This window comes from Alosa alosa, chromosome 12 (assembly GCF_017589495.1).
Source record: "Alosa alosa isolate M-15738 ecotype Scorff River chromosome 12, AALO_Geno_1.1, whole genome shotgun sequence".
NCBI classification, from domain to species: domain Eukaryota; kingdom Metazoa; phylum Chordata; class Actinopteri; order Clupeiformes; family Clupeidae; genus Alosa; species Alosa alosa.
Window position 1 is genome coordinate 3,950,152 of NC_063200.1, and position 20,611 is coordinate 3,970,762.

At 40.4% G+C, this 20,611-nt stretch overlaps 1 protein-coding gene and 1 long non-coding RNA gene across 2 annotated transcripts; one reads left to right on the plus strand and one right to left on the minus strand.

Moving 5' to 3' along the window:
* The first annotated feature begins 1,864 nt into the window (after positions 1–1,864).
* Positions 1,865–5,437, plus strand: LOC125305119. Its single transcript, XR_007195342.1, has 2 exons — positions 1,865–2,072; positions 5,359–5,437. It is a non-coding gene; the product is annotated as an uncharacterized LOC125305119 (long non-coding RNA).
* A 6,921-nt stretch (positions 5,438–12,358) lies between these two features.
* st8sia3 (ST8 alpha-N-acetyl-neuraminide alpha-2,8-sialyltransferase 3) lies at positions 12,359–17,871 on the minus strand. The gene is made up of 4 exons (XM_048259725.1): positions 17,245–17,871; positions 15,799–15,921; positions 14,285–14,842; positions 12,359–12,770 (listed from the first exon to the last, which is right to left on the minus strand). The coding sequence occupies exons 1-4, from the start codon at positions 17,406–17,408 to the stop codon at positions 12,488–12,490; spliced, it is 1,128 nt and encodes a 375-aa protein (XP_048115682.1). The 5' UTR covers positions 17,409–17,871; the 3' UTR covers positions 12,359–12,487.
* Between the last annotated feature and the right edge of the window lie 2,740 nt (positions 17,872–20,611).

Here is a 20,611-nt window from a genome sequence, read left to right on the forward strand (position 1 = left end):
GTTAATTCTCTGTTCATCACAAGGGCCATAGGCCTAAATAATTAGAAGGGCACTGGGCTCAGAGGATATAATTAATGGGATAATTTAGCATAATAGAAAATATGTGCTGTTATCAATGCAATTAATATGTCATGACCAATGTGTCAATGTGAAATCGGTAATGAATGATATGCTAATTATGTGAATTCCATAGACAGAATGTTGTGATAAGGTTAATTCATAATTAGTTATAGATTTTTTTTATTTCTACTTTTGCTCATGTATAAAGTCAAACGTTATTTCTCGATGACACATTGCTGAGGCAATAGTTCATATTATCTGATTTGTATGTCAATCTGTAAACATACTAGTTTTAGAGCACATCACAGTGTGAACTTTGTAACTTCACACAGTGTAGAGTGGGCCCAGTGATGCGTAAGATCGTCTCCTTTTTCTGCATTGTTTTTCTTGTTACACAGAGAGAGGGAGAGAGAGAGAGAGAGAGATGGAAAACTATTTGAAATACTACTACTAGACAGACATTTCGAAATAGACGCCAGTGTCTCACCATAATACATGGCACTCCTTTTTTTTTAGACCTCGTTGATTGTTGATAATTTTCAGTTTATATACTTTTTTAAACTTAGCAACGTTTTATGTGTCACACGTGAATTAATTTGACATACATTATGTAATATTGTTATGTCCATTCCCTTTTGGTTGATCAAATATTTCAGTGAGCCTCCATTAGCCCATTTTCCTAAACGCACGTCACAGGACACAAATAAATAGTGTTAGTCACTTTGGGAATTAACTGTTTCAAAAGTAACAGATTTCCCCAATAGCGTGGTCCTGCCTTGCTTTGGGTGGCTATTTAGTTTGGAAGTTGCGCAGATGTTGCCTTTGTTTAAAAAGACGGTAATTAAGGACAGAGGGACACAAGTCTGAAAAGACTGACCTATTTTTCTTTTGATCAGCTGTCAGAGCCGGAGCAGGGGGTCCCTCACACAGAGGACCGCTTCCAAAACTTTCAGCTGGCGACCCACCAGCTCACAAATTGGGAAGATAGAACTGTACCTGACCGCAAGGCTTTGTATGGAGAGACGAATGGCATAGTAGTTGCAGATAATGTGACAGATAAACAAAAACCTCTGACACCATCATTGGCGGATTTTTTTGTTCTCACTACCCCGCCAGGTCGCCACTTAAATTGTAGAGATATTCTTGGCTGAAAATGGGAGTTATTCATGTCAACAGATCGATGTGTGTGCAGGGCAGGTCCAGTGAACACACATTTCCTTTCTCTGCATCTACAAGCTATGATGAGTTCTGAAAATACAACACACTTATAGGCTGGTTATTCCTAGTAACATATTTCCCCGACTTTTGACATATAAAGATGTCTATCAAGTTTAAAAATAAAACGCATTCAATACTACTTTTCTTTACTGTAAAGTATTTCTGAATCACAGAACATGCAGAAGGCTATGTATCTACTGTCACCTACCACATTTAAGACTATGGCCTTTTTTTAAAAAAGATCAGATATTATAAATATAAATTTGAATATCATATTAGGTTAGGTTGTCCATTTTAGTTTGTAGCCTAGGCTATACAGGCCTTGCTATTATATATTATATATTCGTTTAATACCTCTGCTATTTATATCGATTTTATGAGACAACGCGATTGCGTTAAACATGTAGGATAAAGTGGCAGATGAGTACGGATTCCCGCTTTCACGTTTGCAGTCTAACCACATGTTTACAGGTTGAATTATGATGCGTGATCAAGTAATTCGGCCTGGGTTTCTTTTCTGTGTAAACTCAAAAGGTAAAACCCAAAGACAGGCCTGAATAACTCTGGGTCGATTGGCACTGTTTCCCCCCTTGCCCTCCTTCATTTGTGTCCTCTCCCGAGCCATCTGCTATGGAAGTCCAGGGCTATTGATTAGAATCATTGTGCTGCGGACCCCATGCTAATCTATACCGTTAGTGGCCATCGGTTTGCGCTTTGCATTGCATCTGTCCCTGCGCCGCCATCTCCATGACCTAGCAGTTTTGAGTCTGTGTACCGTACAGCGGAGATGTTCGGTGAGTATCTGGCATTCCATTGTCATCTTACACGTAGCGGTCGTCTCCGAATGCGGGAACGGCCGGATTGAGCGTCTTTTTCTCTGCGCGTTTTAATGAGACTATGTGGTGTGGTGAAGCCAATAGCTGTAGCGACCGATGGTCTGCTTTGCATACCGTCAGGACAACGTGTGGCCGACCAACAGCCGTTTTAGAGTTGTCACAAGAATCAGAATACCTTATGTAGCCTAACTAACTTTTTTTTTTTTTTTTTTTTTTTTTTTTAACAATATTTGGGTTGGTAACCACAAGACGGTGCTCAGTAACTTAATCTGGCTTTAATATCGTTATCAAATGTATTTATAATCCTGAAACGTAAGTGTTAGCACATTCTGTATGTCAAATAGGTAGACAATACTAAGATTATTTAACTAACATTTGTGTATTAAGTGTAGCCTATAAGATGTTAACCAAAGTGTGTGTGTGTGTGTGTGTGTGTGTGTGTGTGTGTGTGTGTGTGTGTGTGTGTGAGAGAGAGAGAGTTGTGTCATAAAGTTCTTACACTCAACTAATCATCTTCTGTTTTTTTACACAAAAATAGACGTGCTTATTATCATTATTATTATAATTATTATTATTGCATGATAACCTTTATACTAAAATACTTCCATTTCAATAGATATTCATGTATCAGTCTACACACTGGTCAGGCTACATATGATTTAATAAAACAATATGGGCATATGCTGCTACACTGCTGAGAAAAGTTTGCCAATGCACAGGCTATATTTAAAAAAAAATACTGCAAGTCATACATCGCATTCTGTAACATTTTTTAAAATTCTCAGCATGCTGTTAGAATCAATCATTGGAAGCTTTTTGTATCAGGTAATTTGTGGAATGGCAGAAAAAAGTATTTCTTCTCCGTTTGTGTATACGTCGAGGATGAACTCTTAAAAGTTAGTGAGAGGCAAAAAGCCGAAGTGTGCCGCCTGACATTCAACTGCAAAAGGCAATGCCCTCTCCCCCTCCTCCCTTAGGTCTGGGCACGAGGTCCCATTCTTTGGGTGGTGTTGTGCGTGAAATCCGTTTTAATAAGCACACAAAAGATAATTATTTACTTCTCTTTTAAATGGAAGTGGAGCGCGACTCAAGTTGAATCTTCTGTTAGTGAATAGAGGAAGTATTGTGCTATATTAAGCAAATGTTGCACGTTTCCTGTTCCTTTAACACAATATGTTAGGTTAGTTTTATCCATAATTTAGCGTTGGTGATGTTAGTGATGTTGTTTACTTACATACATCATTCCACGTTTTACTTTAATTTTATGCTTTGTACAGTAGCCTATTTAGGATCAATACCACAGTGTCTTAGCGCATATATTTAGCACGTTAAAAAGACTAAAGGAGCTGGCTAAATTATTCTTCGTGGGAGGAATAAAATAAGCAGTGCATTAGTATAGTATTGCAAAGCACCACAAGCCACAGTCTTTCTGAGCAAAGAGGGTTGCGTCCACATCTCAGGGTAGTGGCTTTGGTGTCAGTGCCCCAGGTCCGCTGTTTACTTTTCAACAACTTTGATCCGATTAAAACTCCTATTATATCTGATGCAACTAGTCAACCTGTTAAGTCCATGTTTGATATACTTTGTCCTGGTACGTTTAACGAGAAGCCTAATTGCAAGTAAGCGCATCGGGCTTTTTATCTCCAATAGAGAGCGAGAAAGGCCTTTGAAATGCAACAGATAGGACCGAGCGGCTGATTTATTTAACAGTGTGGTGAGAGAGATGGAAAGGTGGAGATTCTCTCAATACTCCGTGATTATTTAATGCCCCCGGGCATGCACTCTTAATCATTACATCTGATTTAATTATTGATTGATGTGTTCGACGGCAACAATTAAAAATCTTAACAAACGTGTGTTTTCCCAGACGCAATTTACGCATTAATTTCGCGTTGTAATTACTTATTTTTCTCATGTTTCATGTTCAATCCATCATGCAATATTATTCTTCAATATTATTATAATTCATCTTTTGTATGACTCACTAAAGTTGTACGATAAATTCTATACGTAGGCTATAACTTTTGAAATCAACTGAGCAGTGAAGATGTTTGCAATAAATAGCCTAATATGGCATTTTGTATGTTTCCAAAATGTTGCAACAAATCCAAGGCTGGTGGTCTCTCCATGTTTACACATAGGTGTAGCCTATTACAAAATTGTGAAATATCAGTTTATGCTACAACAAATTAAATGTCTATGTCATATCCAAAAAATATATAGTTTACCCCGAGACTCCAAGCCAGGTCTTCAAATTGACTATGTTAGCCATGATAATTCAGGAGCAATTCCTTCTCCAGGATTTTTAAACATCTAGATTTAAACTATTGGCACAAAGTAAAAAATATCTCTTAACTTTCATAAAAGCCCTGGATGACAGGTTTATGTTTAGGCGTGTTTTGAGAGGCCATTCTGTCTTACAAGTGAGGAACATTAGAGGACAAGAATGAAAGGTCAGTAAAGATCAGAGGTCATCCCCTTCAAACCCTGGCCATCTGACCCTTCACACCCCCACATGGGCAACACCACATTAGCATAGCTCTTTTGAGAGGCTTCAGTCTCTCAAGACTTCAGTTCCAGGTAGCATTTCCTTATCAAGGCAAAGGTCCATTTGGCATAATACAATGAATGACAGGAGTAAGATGAAGATGAAGATGAAGAAGACTTGCAAAGATTCCCCTTTCCCTTTTTTAACAACATTATGAAATGATAATGTAGAACATACAACAATGATACAAGCACACTTTATTATTATTATTATTATTATTATTATTATTATTATTATTATTATTATTATTATGACGACTATGTGAACTTCTGAAGGGATGTGGGATGTATATTGATTGTTTTAAAGGGACTATTTTGGCTGAGTAGGAGGACCACCAGTTAGAATGGCTGAGTTAATGAATAGTTTCACTGAGTGTGTGCAGCAAGTTGTTATCATTCTCTCTGACATGGCACTGTCCCTGTGTTACTCAAAACACAAGAGGACTGTTTCTTACCTCACTCCCTTCCACCCTGTGATTATGTACGCCGGAAATGATAGTGATTTGACACTTTTAGTCACTAAATACCAGCTAGCTTCAGAGTGCCATCACAAATGTTTTTGATTGATTCTGGTGTTATTGAAGGAATATAATCTGGTGAGTGGTGTGGTCTTTTTGTCGTCAAAACAGTCCTAAAGGGCTTGTTTGCTGCACTGTTCTTGACTGGTGACCTTTGCTCTTTTGCCTCTGACCTCTAGAATTACAGAGCAAGACCAGTACACATGCTCCTGACTGACCAAACAGCAACCACAGGATGGACCTTCATACTGGAGCTTATAAAAAAAATAGGTTGTGCCTGAAGCAGTCATTTTAGCTGTAGCTACCAGTCAATGAACTAGAATTTGGATATTTGGATATATTTTACTATCATATTTTCCTTGTGAGATTTGATTATTTTGTAAATGTCTTGTATTATTCTGTGTTTTTTAGAATAATTGAGTCATATTTGTACTATCAGAGAACATTGGTGATCACTGACTGGCTGTGTAAATTAAATGGTTACAAGGTAGAAAAGCATCTTTGTCCAGTCCAATCAATAGCTGTTTTGCATATGAACTTACATACATATATCACTAACATGCACCAAAGCATTTTACGGACTGAAGGAGAATTACATTTCTTCAGTGCCATGACTATTATAATTCTGGTCATTTTGTGAAGAACATGGCACAGGGAGTGGAGTCTATAGGGACAAAATCCTACTGTTCTATGGGCCATATTAAAATAATAAAAAAATTATATGTCCACACAGCAATATATGTATTAATTTTCTCTGTTCAAAACTCTCTCAAAACTATCTCAGTCTCTCTCTCTCGTGCGCACATACACACACTTGTGCGTGCGCGCGCACACACACGCTGCAGTAGATTAAAAAAAAACATACAATTTACACACACACACTGCAGGCAAAAATATACAGTCCCTGTACTGTATATAAAATGTGACATATACACACATATGACGCTTGCCTCTATTTTGACTCCCAACATGGATGCTGTGCACTTCCTCCTGTTTCCAGCTCCCCTCCCGCCTCAGTGGGTGCTGCCACTGCATTGATCTCAGGAGGTGCTCTGCATAATTTCTGTTTGCATTATGCACAGGGAAGCTGAAATCACAGCCTCACATCCCCAACATTTAATTGGCACACCAGAGCGGCGAGCTGCAGCTACTCACAAACTCCTCACACAATCTTAAATAATGCTGTCAACTGCTGACATTTAGTCTGATGTCACTGCTCTTTTAAATAAAATAAAATATCTGAAAAAAATGAATCTATTGTTATTTGAAAAGTTTGAGGACAAGAAACATACACAATTATCAGTGGATAAACTAGTGTGTAAAAAAACATTTCCAGTAAGGAAAACGGCACCTTTTCTTTTCCCTCAAATGTATGGGTGCTGTTGTGACCAATGTTTTATTTGGACATTTTTCACATGAAACACAAATGCAACAATTCTCTCTGTTTAACTGTGATTAAAATGTCCGTTTTCTGTATGAACACACATTGTGTAAGACGAGAGATGCACAAGAGAGTACTACTCGCCTGTCCACACAAGAGTACTTTTCACACTCCTCACAAAACACGGAAAAGCAGTCAGTCAGCCGCAGAGGAACGAGGCTCTTATTTTCATGGAGCCTCCGTCTCTGTGCAAAACGGCCCATTTGGTTTGGCGCTCCTTAGGAATCATTGCTGTTGCTGTGGAGAGGAGAGGAGAGGACTGCTGTGTTGAAGAGCATGCGCGGATAGGCTCACACAGTCAATGGGAGAATCAATGATGCACTTACAAAACCTTTGTTTTCGGTGCCTCGCCATAAAAAGGAAACACGCAGTCCGTATATAGGCCTTATGGGGGAAATACACTGTAGCTCTGTAAACAAGTAACACACCGATGTTAGTGAAGGCCTATGCTAGTAAAATTTGAAAAAGTCTGCTGGTTTTGTACTATTACTGTTTTACACAAGAAATGTGACTCTGTGTGTGTATATATCTGTCTAAATGGTGATGAAATGCATTTCAACATGCAGAATGCTCATCATGCAGGTATGTTATGTCTTCTAACTGCTTGATAGTTGATTTATTTGATGATGACAAAGCATTTTTCATTCAAGGCAGAATCTTTGTAAAAAAGCAGGCTCCCTTAGATGAAATCCAGATAAATATGAAGTGTTTTCTGGGAACTTTGGTAGGGATGCATGTCCTTTGCAAATGGAGAAGTGAAATGGGACCTGACCTATGCTGTCCTGTTATGTCATTCTTTTCCATCCCTGACTCCATCCCTGACCTTTGTCCCCCGAGCATCGAGAGGTCAGGGGTCAGCACATGGGAACAGTCCCACTCCACCAATGGGACAGTAGGCTGGGATCATATTCCAGCTTTGGCTGCTGTACTAATGGATATTCATTCAATATAGTCTATAAAACAGTCACATCATATTCTTGTTTGCAGGCCTTATTTTGATTAGATTTGACTTCATAAATTTGAATAAATGTGTCTTCAGCACACAAAAATGTAAAGATGCCTTCTGTTCTTTCATGTATGACCTCCTGACCACAATGCGTCATGTAGGCTGTACTATATTATGGCCATACAAGCAATATTTCACTTTGCATATGATTCTGGTAAAAAAAAAATGTCTTTAGGACCATTGGACGAGATGTTTAATTTTTGTTGTGTGTTTACATCTGTGATTCCTAACTACCAGGTCTCAAATTGAATGTTAACCATATAATGCTGCATCAAAAGGCTAGCATTAATTTTAAAAGCATGCCTTTTGTCTTAAAGTTGATCAATAGCCACTCACCTCTTTGACATATGGATTACCTATAACACATATATAACAATATTGTTTACAATTGATGTCTCTTGTATTATCTTGTTTAAAAGTAACATTGGAAAACAAATAAAGCCACAAAATGACCACCCATCTACAGATACGCACTTAGAGACGTCTTTGATGGTAAAGTATTGACTCACTTAAGGAATATGTTTTCAAAGTTTATGAGCTCTATGTTTGCAATTTATGATGCTCCAAAACAAAACAACCCCATAACATCACCATTTATATATGTGTCATCCCAGGAGTTTTCATAAAGCATATATTTCAGATACACAAATACAATTATTAATTAATTAATTAACATGACTATAAAAGGAATTGCATTCTTCAGGTTTATTGTGTATACTTATTGTAGTAATGACATGTAATGCCATGTAAATAGCTAAATCTGACCAGATGTTCAGAATATTTACAAAAAAAACATTTTTATTTAGGATGCCAAGGAAGAAAAATTGTTTAAAAATATACAAAATAAATGGCTGATTTGATGGTGTTTTAACAATGTCACAACTGTTATATACTTTTAAATGAAAAACTGCCTTGAGGTTATAAGAAAACACAATTCTCATTGGATTCAAGAACCTGAATTTTATTAGTTATCCCATTGCCAGCAGTGCTTTCCTGGGAAATTTTAAAGGATTTCAGATGTCTTACATTCAGAATTTATACTAACTCATATTTACAGTATTTTCTTATGATATATTTTAAGAATCCACTCTCAAGACAAAACCAGTACAACTAATAAAATCATCAATGCACTTCACTCCAAAACTGAGGAAGATGACAAAATCTAAATGAAATGAAGGTAGTATCAAACATTCAACTAGATCTCTAAACCCTTCATGGTTCAGAACCATCTTGAGACTTGTGCTTGATAAGAAGTGGTACATTGCTTGAGAAGCTGAAACAACAAATAGAAGTACAACACATAGAAACGCTGGTTATGACAAATACATACGTTGCCCTGCAGCATAGAGTGCATATACATACCATACATTAACTTTTTGTCCCAACAATCCACATTTGTGTGACCATTTACAAGCAATCTGTAGGAGGATAGACTTCACACAAATATCCTCATGACTGAATCTTACAATCTCTAAATAAATGACTTAGAGATAATGGTCTTTTTAAAGTTTAAAACCAAAAACAAAATAAAATTGTAAAAGCAAGTTTTGTGCAACAAATATTAGCAGTTTGGTTTGGCATAGGTTGTATTTAGTTTTAGCGTGCTGTTACTCATGTGTTCTACATATGATAATGTTCTACATCTACAGAACAAATTGTTACTCATGTATTCTACATATGATAATGTTCTACATCTACAGAACAGGCCAAAAGAGCAAAGCAAAACCAATGGGCCACATGGACACAAGGGTCACATCTCCAAACAAACAGCATCAGTCACCGTACATGAGTCATCTGTGAGCTCATGTGTCCTCTATGTCTACAGAGTAGACAGATAGTATAGTTGAATATTATTGTTTATTTGACATTTTTATTTTTTTATCCATTATTTGCATAAACCTGAAATAAATACTGCAGCAACAGCTACATGATATCAAATCAGACCTAAAAATGTCCAGATGAGATAGACTCCCCAGATATGGTTCAAGAAAACATAATCTGCACTGGATTTTAGAATGTAGAATTTATAAGGGCTGACCAGTGGGTCTGAGTTCCACACCAAGATAAATTGAAGCCACTAGGCCCCCAGTCTCTGTGCTTGTTACAGATTGCAGACGAGAGCATTCAGAGTCATTGGACAGACTTTTGCCTCTAAATGTCTTTGGTAAAATAATTATAATTATGTGATTTGTTCCAGAAAATGCCATCCCTCTCGCAATGCTTAATAAACTTTCAAAACAAAAGGCCCTTTATGAAAACAATCTTTTTTGACAGGTAAAATGATGTGCTGAAACACTCAAGTACAAGTGCCTCTTTTAAGACAGGAGGATTAACAGATAATTAATAATTATGGTTTATATATATATATATGAAGGTCGACAGGAAGCAAGTGGGGGAGAGAGATGGGGTGGGTTTGGGAAATGACCTCAGAGGTCAGATTGCAACCTGGGTCCCTGTGGGCAGTTGTACCCCAACATGGTATGACCACTGTAGCCACTTACACCACAGCACCCTCCCTAACAGATACATTTGCCAGCCAGACAAATAACAAATATGACAAGAAAGTTTGTCTAATTAGTGGAATAAACATAATTAATGTTATGAGATGAGATTTACATCTAGGTGACAGGAAAAATGTGAAAACATTTATCTTTTAACTAATTTGCATTTACATGGATAAATTCGCACAGAAGCCACTCTGCAGATTGACCTAAATACATTTCCTGAACACACAGACTCAATTGATAAGACCAATTATACAGTTCATCCACAAGAAATACCAGTGAATAGCACGTATGTGCAATGCTACATCATTTTGCAATGAAGAGGGAAAATTGACGCTACAGCGACTGTATAAAAATATTTGCCACATTTCCTCAGTCCGTAAGTTTGCATGAAATGTCTCATGTCATGTCCACGGCAACCGACAGTGCGTTGCCACTGTCCAGGGGTGAGGTCGCCTGGACAGCCCCCCAGCTTAGGCAGCCTCCTGGGACAGGTGGTGGCAGCGGGCGGCTTGGCGGCAGGCTGTGCGGTGCGGCGTGGGGCTTGGGTGGCGTAGTGCCCACATAGCTGCTGACCCAGGCTGGGAGTCGCTGCTCTACAGGCGGAGCAGAGATAAGCTGCTTTCCCCTCTCCCTGCCCAACGGGCCTCCCTGAGGGATTCCCACATCCTCTAACCCATCTCTACACATCTGTGCACACTTCATCCCAGCGTGTACACACACACACACACACACACACACACACACAGACACAGAGTGGCAGAAAGGAATGGGAGCACATCTGTGCACATTTGAGCAAAAACACACCCACACATACAGCACCTGACACACACACACACACACACACACACACACACACACACACACATGTGAGTACAAAGAGCTTACTGCACATATGCAGCACCTATCTAAGCAGATGATAACACATCTTGGCACATAAAGCCTGTGAAGGCATGTACACACACGCGCACACACACACACACACACACACACACACACACACACACACACACACACACACACAAGGATATGCTATGGCTCTGCAGATGAACATGTAAAATATGGACTGTATTTAATGATGTCTTATAATGGTGTGAAATCAGATTTTCTTTCCTCTGCAAATCTTCAACTGAAAAATAAAACCATGGGAAGTACAAACACTGGCATGACATACATGGACACTCTCACATATTTATACAGTCAAGTGCATATACTGCTGTACACACACACACACACACACACACACACACACACACACACACACACACACAGAATGCATTAGTGGGATGAGGTTAGATGGAGTGAGGGCATACTGTGACAGAGAGAATCTGGCATACTGGGGTCACACTCATGTCATGCTCAGTGGTGCAAATATCTGCTCAAACTTCTCTGAGAGGATCAATGAGAGGAGCAACACAAAGCCCTGGCCACAGACAGACTATTTGGCTAACAGAAAACAAGCCTTACATCTATCTATCTATATATCTATCAAAACATATCATCTAAATAGAATCATTCTGCATGTTAATGGCCCGTTGGCAGCCTTTGTGGATTACTGAAGCATGCGGATAACACATGCCATTTAAGGTTAATGTACATTTCCTTTCTATTTTTCAGTTAATATGGATTCAAGTCCGAAAGTTAAATACCAGCAGGAACTCTAAGAAGATGTTTGCTGTTATCTAAATTGTGTAATTTCATTCTACAATCTATGTGCATCATTTGGTCCTTAATACGAAATGGAAAGCATATGAATGGCAACATCCTACATCTATAAACTGATTGAATAGTTCAACGATAAGTAACAGTGAAGATACAGCATTAGTGTAGCTAAAGGTTATGCATTTAGTCCTAAATAAAATCAGCATTGCCTTCTACACCAGAAGCTATTTGGTTTACTGCTGGCTTCCTCAGTTGCACACATACTTCTCTGTACATGGGCTAGAGTGGATACACAGCCTTGCGTTATATGAATGTGCTGATATAGTTTCCCCTCCCTACCACTGTCGGCTCATGTGCACACTGGCTCTTGCAGCTTACTGCTATGTGTGCTAACGGGAGGAGGATGGCGCCTGTGTGACTCTGCTCCCCCTGCTCCTCTGTCAGAGTATGCCATGCCATGACTGGACTGGACTGGACTGGACTGAGAGGGTGGTGGAGGAGGAAGATGAGGAGGATGAGAGGTCCGTCTCTTTCTCTCTTTCCTTCTGTCTTTCTAGCACCCTTGCTCCCTCTCTCCCCCCCCTCTCTCTTTCTCTCTCTCTCTCCCCTCTCTCTCTCTCTCTCTCTCTCTCTCTCTCTCTCTCTCTCTCCCCCACTCTCTCTCTCTCACTGTCTCTTTCGTCGCCAGTCGCTCCCTAGGCACAGTGGGACAGTGTTAGTTTCAGGAGCCCTTCCGTGTGCATCTTAAAGAGCAGCTTGAACTCGGTGGGCAGCTGGTGGGACTCCTGCCACTTGGTGGTGAACTTGGTGCCCTTCTTGTCGTAGTAATGGTAGGGCAGCTCCTTGCCCGTGTTGGGGTCCCAGCCGAAGGGCCAGAAGCCATACAGGTGGATCTGGTCGCAGAGCGAAGAGGCCAGCGTGTACATCAGGATGCCCGTGCTCAGACGCTTGGGAGACAGCTGCTTGTTTTTCCAGTATCTGCCAGCCAGAGAAAGAAAAAAAAACGAAATAATGCCTTTTGTCCATCTGCCATTACACTCACACACATAAAAATAGATGCTTTTTTGTAAAAATAATATTCGCCATCGGGCAGTTGTTATTGTAGTAAGCACTCTCAGGGTAGCCAAGGTCAGTGGCAGCATAACCATGTGACATCGCTTCAAGCTTCACTCTGCTGATGGCAAGGTGAACTAATTCAGTGCATTTGGATAGGCATGCACTTACTCTGCAGGTTAATGTGTGCACCTGTGAATGTGAAGCGTATGTGTGTGTCCTGAGTCCTTTATGTCAGTCTTTACACAAGCTCTGCCCTGTCTGTCTGGTTGGCTGATGACACCGGAGTCAGAAATCCAATACCAGCTTTTCAACACTTTACCACTTTCCAGAAACCATAAAATTGCCTTCAACAATGAACACTTAAGGTGTCTTAAGGCACACTGAGCCTCTTAAATGGAGTAATTCTGTCCTAGCAGGTTGCTTTAATGGGATTGTGAGAGATTACTGTGCAGCACAAGAAGTCACTCGTGGTAGTCTGCACAGACAGAAAGTTAAGCCCCTCTCCATATGCTGGTATACCGTGTCTTTCCTCACAAGCATCGTTTCTCTTCTCTGGATTTCTTTATCTTTCCCTTTTCATTTTCATTATTGCAGTAAAAGCATTCTATCTCTCTGTTACACCCAGCATGGTAATACCTTTCGGCATGTTTTAAACACACACATTTTGCAAGTGATTTTTGAATCGTTTTGAATCGCCTTTGACTACTCAGAGTGGCTGCCAACAGGCATACTCAAACATGTCCTAAAACAACCCTTAACGTTCGTTTTCAAAACTATGCAACTCACCGAGTGGTTAGTGGTGTTCGTTGATTATTCAAATCAAATATATCGGAGCAATGTATGATTTCCAGCCGTCTTATTTGCTATTGTGGAACTATTTTTTCAGACACCTCACAACCGCGTATAAACTTCCGCTCAATATTTGAACCTGAAGCATAGATGGTGGCGCAGTAATATCAACGTGCAATGAGTCTTCCAACAGAAATCAATGGGAAAAAATGCCAAATAAAACACGACAGAAACTGTATTTCGCTACGCTACTTGTTTTGGAACATCAACGAACACCATTTACCACTCGGTGAGTTGCACAGTTGAAAACTAACGTCAAGGGTTGTTTTAGGACATGTTTGAGTATGCCTGTTGGCAGCCACTCTGAGTAGTCAAAGGCGATTCAAAACGAGTTAGAAAAGTCGAGACAGGACCAATCGTCAAAATTTCGGTGTCCACCACTCTAGTTCATCCAAAACAAACCAGAAAAGGGACTCAAAGTGCTAAATACCGGAATTTTCCTTTAAGAAAAAAGGAAGCCGTCTCTCGGCTACATTGCCGTCTCTCGGCTACATTGAAAATGAGGGCTACCCTCAATTGTACTCCCGAGAATGAAAATAAAAGTTTAAAAGAATGAATGATTGAATAAATGAATGAGAAACACTTACCGATTGACGTACTGCATAATGTTGCCTGGCCAGGCGAGCTGCACCTTCAGCTGGCCCTTGTGTTCCACAAAGAAGTCCACCAGGGTGCGAGTGACCGTAGCTGATGTGTGGAAGAAGAAAGCCGGAATCCAGAGAATGGCCCCGTCCAGTTTCTTCAGGCTGAGGAAGAAGTTGTTGCGGTCCTGGATGGTCAGCAGGTTATTGTAGTACTTCTCCAGGATGCTGGGGTTGAAGGTGGTCAGGTTGGTGTGTCGGCCAACGTCCTTGCGGAACACCTCCGTCGGAGCAAAGTTGCAGCGGAAGACAAAGTCAAACTTGTCGATTTCGGGTCCACAGCGGCTGCCTGTCAGGATGCCACTGTTTCCCACTACGGCACAGGTGTTGTAGCGCTTGTTGAGGATGGGAGAGATCTCGGGCAGCAGCGAGCGGAAGTTCTCCCCGATGGAGAAGACGTACTTGTGGCTGGAGTAGTCATAGTGCATCAGCTGCCCCACGCGCACACTGCCTTTGGTGAGGGTGAAGTTGTGCGGAACATCAATGTACTGAGCAATGTCTTTGCTGGATGAAAGGTAAAAAGATGCTTATTAGCATTAGGATATGGTGGTGGTGAGTGTTTAATATCAATGGTAGTAGATGTGTTAATAATAATAAATGTTATTATTTTATTATTATTATTATTAGATGTGGTACAATGCTTGTTTACACTTTTTCTTGAAATCTAGGATTAAAGTGTCTCCACTAATCTGCACTGTTCTATAACAGAGAGTAAGATTACATAGAATGTTCTTCCTTTTGGGTCAAGGGGTTGAAATCTGAAATATTCTTCTGCGAATAAAGCTCTTTATGAAAATACTTTATAGTCTTACTGAAGACATGCGATTTAATCCATCGGATTATCGCGTGTACGATTAGTTGAGTGTGCATGGCACCATACAACACAAGAATATTTTGTTCAGTTAGTATCCACTGCAGGGCTGAACCTGTGCTAGGGTTCACCCTAAGGACAAGATTAAGGCTTGGTTAAGATAATAATATGATAATAATAATAATAAGCTTTATTTGTATAGCACCTTTCATACACAGAATGCAGCTCAAAGTGCTTTACATTTGGAGCATGTAACACAATAATAGTCAGTCAGTCATTATCAATCACTTTCACTTTTCTTCATTGCTGTGGCCGTTTATGATCCAATCAGCAACATATCAGAAATATAGAAAATAACATGTAACAGTTATTAGAGAAGAGTCAGTCATTCCCCTTTGTTTCTGTGACCATTTATGATCCAATCAGCAACATATCAGAAATACTATTATACTACTATGGATATATAAAGGCTTTGCTGACAAATGCCTAGGCTAACAAATGCTTAGGCCCCGTTGATACGGACTCCAACAGCCAGCCTTAGCTTGTTCTTAGCATATGTCGCAATTATTTGACTTTATACACAGACATTCAAGACTGGCAGCCTTAATAATGTTGCTCATGAGTAAACTGTATGGAAAGGTCAATCCACCTTTGCTGTATATATGCAGTCCTATTGAACTTCCAGTTGGATGACTTGCCCTGCAGATCTTCATTCAGGGCAGTGTTGAGTGATGTAAAAGCTGGATCCAGGAACTTCATAGCCAACTGGGACCTGTTGAGATAAATAGGAAACAATGCTCTTACTTTTCCTCTGCATTTGGACTTTGTTGCCGTTTCATTTCAGAGGGAAGCTAAAGGTTTTTTAAAAGTCAGGCTCATCAACGCCAACCAATCCACACAGTCTCAGCCCCCTGCTCAGTGCAAGTCAATGCTTCCTCTACCCAGTGCACCTCCTACCTAGGCTAGTCGATGGCCTTGCTAATAAACTAGCTGTTTTTAGCCTCGGCATTTGATAGTGTTTCCCATTTCAATTTGTTAAACCTTGTTCTATTTTGGTCACAACAACTGATCTCTCCTTTATGTATACACATTCTCTCAGATGGCAAACAGGCCCTTAATACTCAACATGACAGCTACAAATGTGCTTGTTATCACATAACATAATGGTGCATGCACTGATGATGGCCCAGTTAATTTGGCTATTGCTGTTAGATTCAAAGAAGAATTGAACTATCAGAGGAGAACTGACAAGAATACAATTGAATTGCTCTTGAAAGTCAACACACCAGCCCTCCCTCCATCTTACACCACGCATTTGCAATGTTTGCAACGTCAGCAAAACAACAGAGTAGGGTGGCATATGGGCATTTGGACTACTGAGTAACCTTCCCCTCCCCCTAAACACAGAGACACCACCCGGTGTGAATCCACTCCTTGAAATGGCTATCGTCATATACTATAACCTTGGCTTGTTTCAAAGAATAAATGATTACTGGTAGAAGATGAACCTGTCAGGTGTGTAAATCAGGACCAAGGACAGCTCCCGCTCGCTGGATGCTCAGTCACAAGCCTCAAAAACCTTGATTCACTGACTGCACAGGCCGAGTGCTTAAAGCTTCGGCATAAGGTAGCGCCTTGTCTTTAGCCATATGCTCTGTCCTTGTTTATGTTTTCAAGATGAGCTCGAGGAGATTTATTTGGGTTTCTGAAAAACGATAACAAATGTCAGAAAAGCGGCAAATGTCACCACATTACTGAGCAAAAGTGTAACATGCAATCAGTTGATTACAGAGAGACATCCTCTGCATCATCTAGAATGTCTGTGCCATCTTACAGGACACAGGCTGCCTCAGTGAGAAGGCCCTTAAATTCACCCATGTATTATACAGGCGCTTGGTAACATTAGCACCAGGGACACGATTTCTACAGCCAAATCGCCGCAATTTTGATTATCAAGGAGACAGCACACTTGACGGTAGCTCTCATGTTCGCCACAGTGTACAATTACATTAATTTATTGAGAGTACATGATAATATAACGACGATTCCTGGCGGTTTGCGCCCACATACATCACATCGCTGTTTTTACACTTACCGAAATCCGGCATGGAACATGTACATCCGCGGCCCACCCGAATTTGCGTATTTTGGGGCCGTGAAGATGAAATCTTTTTTTATTGACACGTAGCTGATCAATGACAGTATGAGCAGCGCCACACTGAACATGATCAGACCCAGCACACTGATTATGCGGACCATCTTGGCGTGTTGTCATTCCCTGCTTATGCGCCGCCAAGGATGAGAGAGTCGCGTAGCCAAAGAGGAGAATCGAGCATACTTTAGCACGAGGCGTTCGACATCATCTCAGAGATCGGAAGTGGAGGAGTCGACGAAATGGCAGCTGCTTGCTTGGTTCATTCGTCTTCGCTCAGCCTCCGCATCCTCGCACTCGTATCGTAGCGGAGCTGCCATTCCGTTTTCCCGTTGCGGAGGATAAATGCTATTGGGAATAATGCCTCCTCGAGATGCAAGCCTTTTCGTATCCAATTAATTGACTTCGTCGAATTTTTAAAGGAGACCTAACCTATCGAGAAAATCAAAGAAACAAACAGCATGCACTCAAGGCTGAGTCATTCCGGGCAGGAAAGGGTTACATTGTGCAAGCATGCGTGGATTATGGCGTGCTCTGTATACATCTGCAACATTAAAGTCGCCCTGCTCACTAAACATGCGCATTTGTGGATTGTAGATGCTGATGCATCTCCGGTATACTGAGACCGCTCGTTTTTTATTATCATATTTGCATCGAAATAGATAGCCTCACTAGATACATCTGGCATGTCATTCCTGACAGACAAGGCTGGTGGCAATAGATAGCATGCAGTACAGTGGTAGTGCTATGTAATGCTAGTCGTGTTTAAACCTGTTTATCAGTTTTTCAGTCCACGGTCACTAAGGGTCTCTATATCTGTTTTTTGTGTGTGTTTTTTTTTATCTCAAGTGCATGATTACATGCATACGCAACACAATGGGTCACTTCATTTATCAATAAGAACTGTCAAGATTTGAACAAGAGGTATGGGTTAGCCTTTTTGTCAATTTCAGTCTCTTGCATCTGCAGTAGGCTAAATGATGTGTGAGATGGCCCAATCATATGTTAATTTAAAATATGTTTTTCCTCCCCCACCTCTCAAACTAAAGAGATTTATAAATGCATTTTGGATGGCAGAAAATATATTGTGATTGTTTTTTGTTCAAGTCTTATTATGTGTAAAACTTTCCTCCTTTGTCTAGTTGTCCATCTAATCCAAAATGTATTATGAGGCCTATCCACATATTCCTATGATTAGATAACATCAGTGGAGTAGATAAGAACCCTGACAGTGCAGTACATTAAGTAATGCTTTGAGCTGCCATGCCTCTTGCAAAAAACATGAACATTTTGTTGAAGCCCAGAAGACGCTCTGGGGTTCATTTGTAAAAGCAACTCTGGGTGGACTCATTTTGAACCTCTTTCCTATCTGCAATAATGGGCAGTGACATTTTAGCAATGAAATGTCTCTTTTCGCTGTCCGCATAATAAAATAAGAATCTTGGTTTACCTCCTAGCCACCTCAAACATGAAAATGTCATTTGTTTTGACCCAAAACAATAATGTCCCATTCGTGAGTTTATGACTTGAGTTGAAGTCAACAGCCCTGAAAGAGTGAGCTGTGTACCAACTCCAAGATGTTGCTGTCTCTTAAATGGAGTTGGGAGGTTTCTTTAACATCAGCCTAGATTTATGCAAAATAGGTTTCTTTTGTGAGACTTCAATCAGCAATTAGTGCATAAGAGACTCAGTGTGCAGCTATCAGTTAAAAAGCTTGAGGGAACACTGAGTATTGGTTTCAGCAGCATGCTAAACTTTTAAATGGGATCTGTGTTAATAGGCTTGGGAGAGAGCACAAGAGATGAACCAGAGCAAACTTCAACCAAACTAGGTAATGCCCCAGATAAAAGCTTGGTTTATGACAAACTATCCCCTATATCGTTACACTGTACCATTTGTGCTCTGTCTTTCTTCTGCCTTTTCTACATGACGTTTGCATAACCACTCTATTCTTTTGCATTTGTTATCCCTCCCTGTACTGTATGTATAATTCCTTCTCCCCTTGTCCTGTGAGGACTGGGCAGTTGACTCCTACACAGTGAGGCAGCAGGCAGCATTAGGCCTTGTCCACGCTCTGACGCATCTGTCAGATGGACTCAGAGCTCAATGGGCTGGAAGAACATGGGGCAATCAAATAGCCATGAATTGTCCATTAGCCCATTTGGGTTAATGACCTGGCCAAAACAGCTTTCCACCCACACTTGTAACACACAAGGTCATCACTTGTTTTTTTTTTTTGTGGTTTTATTTTCGTGTTTTCTTGTTCCTGCTTTGGGTATGTGGATATGTTTCATTGCCTGGTGGATGTAACAGATGACCTGACAGAATATCAAAACATGGTTCAAAAAGTATCTTATCAAAACCTCAGCAAACATGATGGGGTTGTTAGTCTCCTTGTTTTAGAAAAGTCAACTTCCAATCAAACAGAAAAAAATGTTGCACTTGAGTATCTTTCCATAAGATTATTGTGTGATACAAAAATCAAATAATTGTCATGGTAATTCTAATAAAAACATCAGAAATACTTACCTTTTGTTTGGCTTCCATAGGTCTTTGAAACTAAACACAACTTTCAACAGCAACTAAAAAAAAACAAGTCCAGATTTAAAAACTGTACAACTCTCAAGCAAGAAAGCAATTAATAATCAATTGCTATTAAGGGCTGTCGATGGCCGAGCAGCTGGAGATGAACAGTTGTCCAGTTTGCTTCATAATTGTGCAGCGGGCGGCGCTGGCTGTGTCTCAATCAGAGGAGCGTGAAATTGCACTTCTTATGGGGAGCCTGTACAGCACAGCCGCCGAGTCAGCGCCTCTCTGCACATTAACAATCCCATGCTCTCGCTCGCTCTCTCCCTCTCTCTTTCTCTCTCTCTCTCACTCACACACACACACACACACACACACTCTCACACACACATACATACTCACACACACACACACACACACACACATACATACTCACACACACACACACACACACACACACACACACACCACACACGCACACACACACACACACACACACACACACACACACACACACACACACACACACACACACACACACACACACACACACACACACACAGTGCACACTCACCTATGCACACTTACACTGATGGACGGAGGAACTCATACAAGTACTCTATGTATAAACACAGAGGAGATATGCATAGCAACATTTGTTCTGGGAACACTAGAAATAACACTAGCACAAAATCCCACTCACACACAGACATACATACCTATAGACAAATAAATGCCCCCCCCCCCCCCCATCTGAATGCTTACATAAAGATGTTACTGTAAG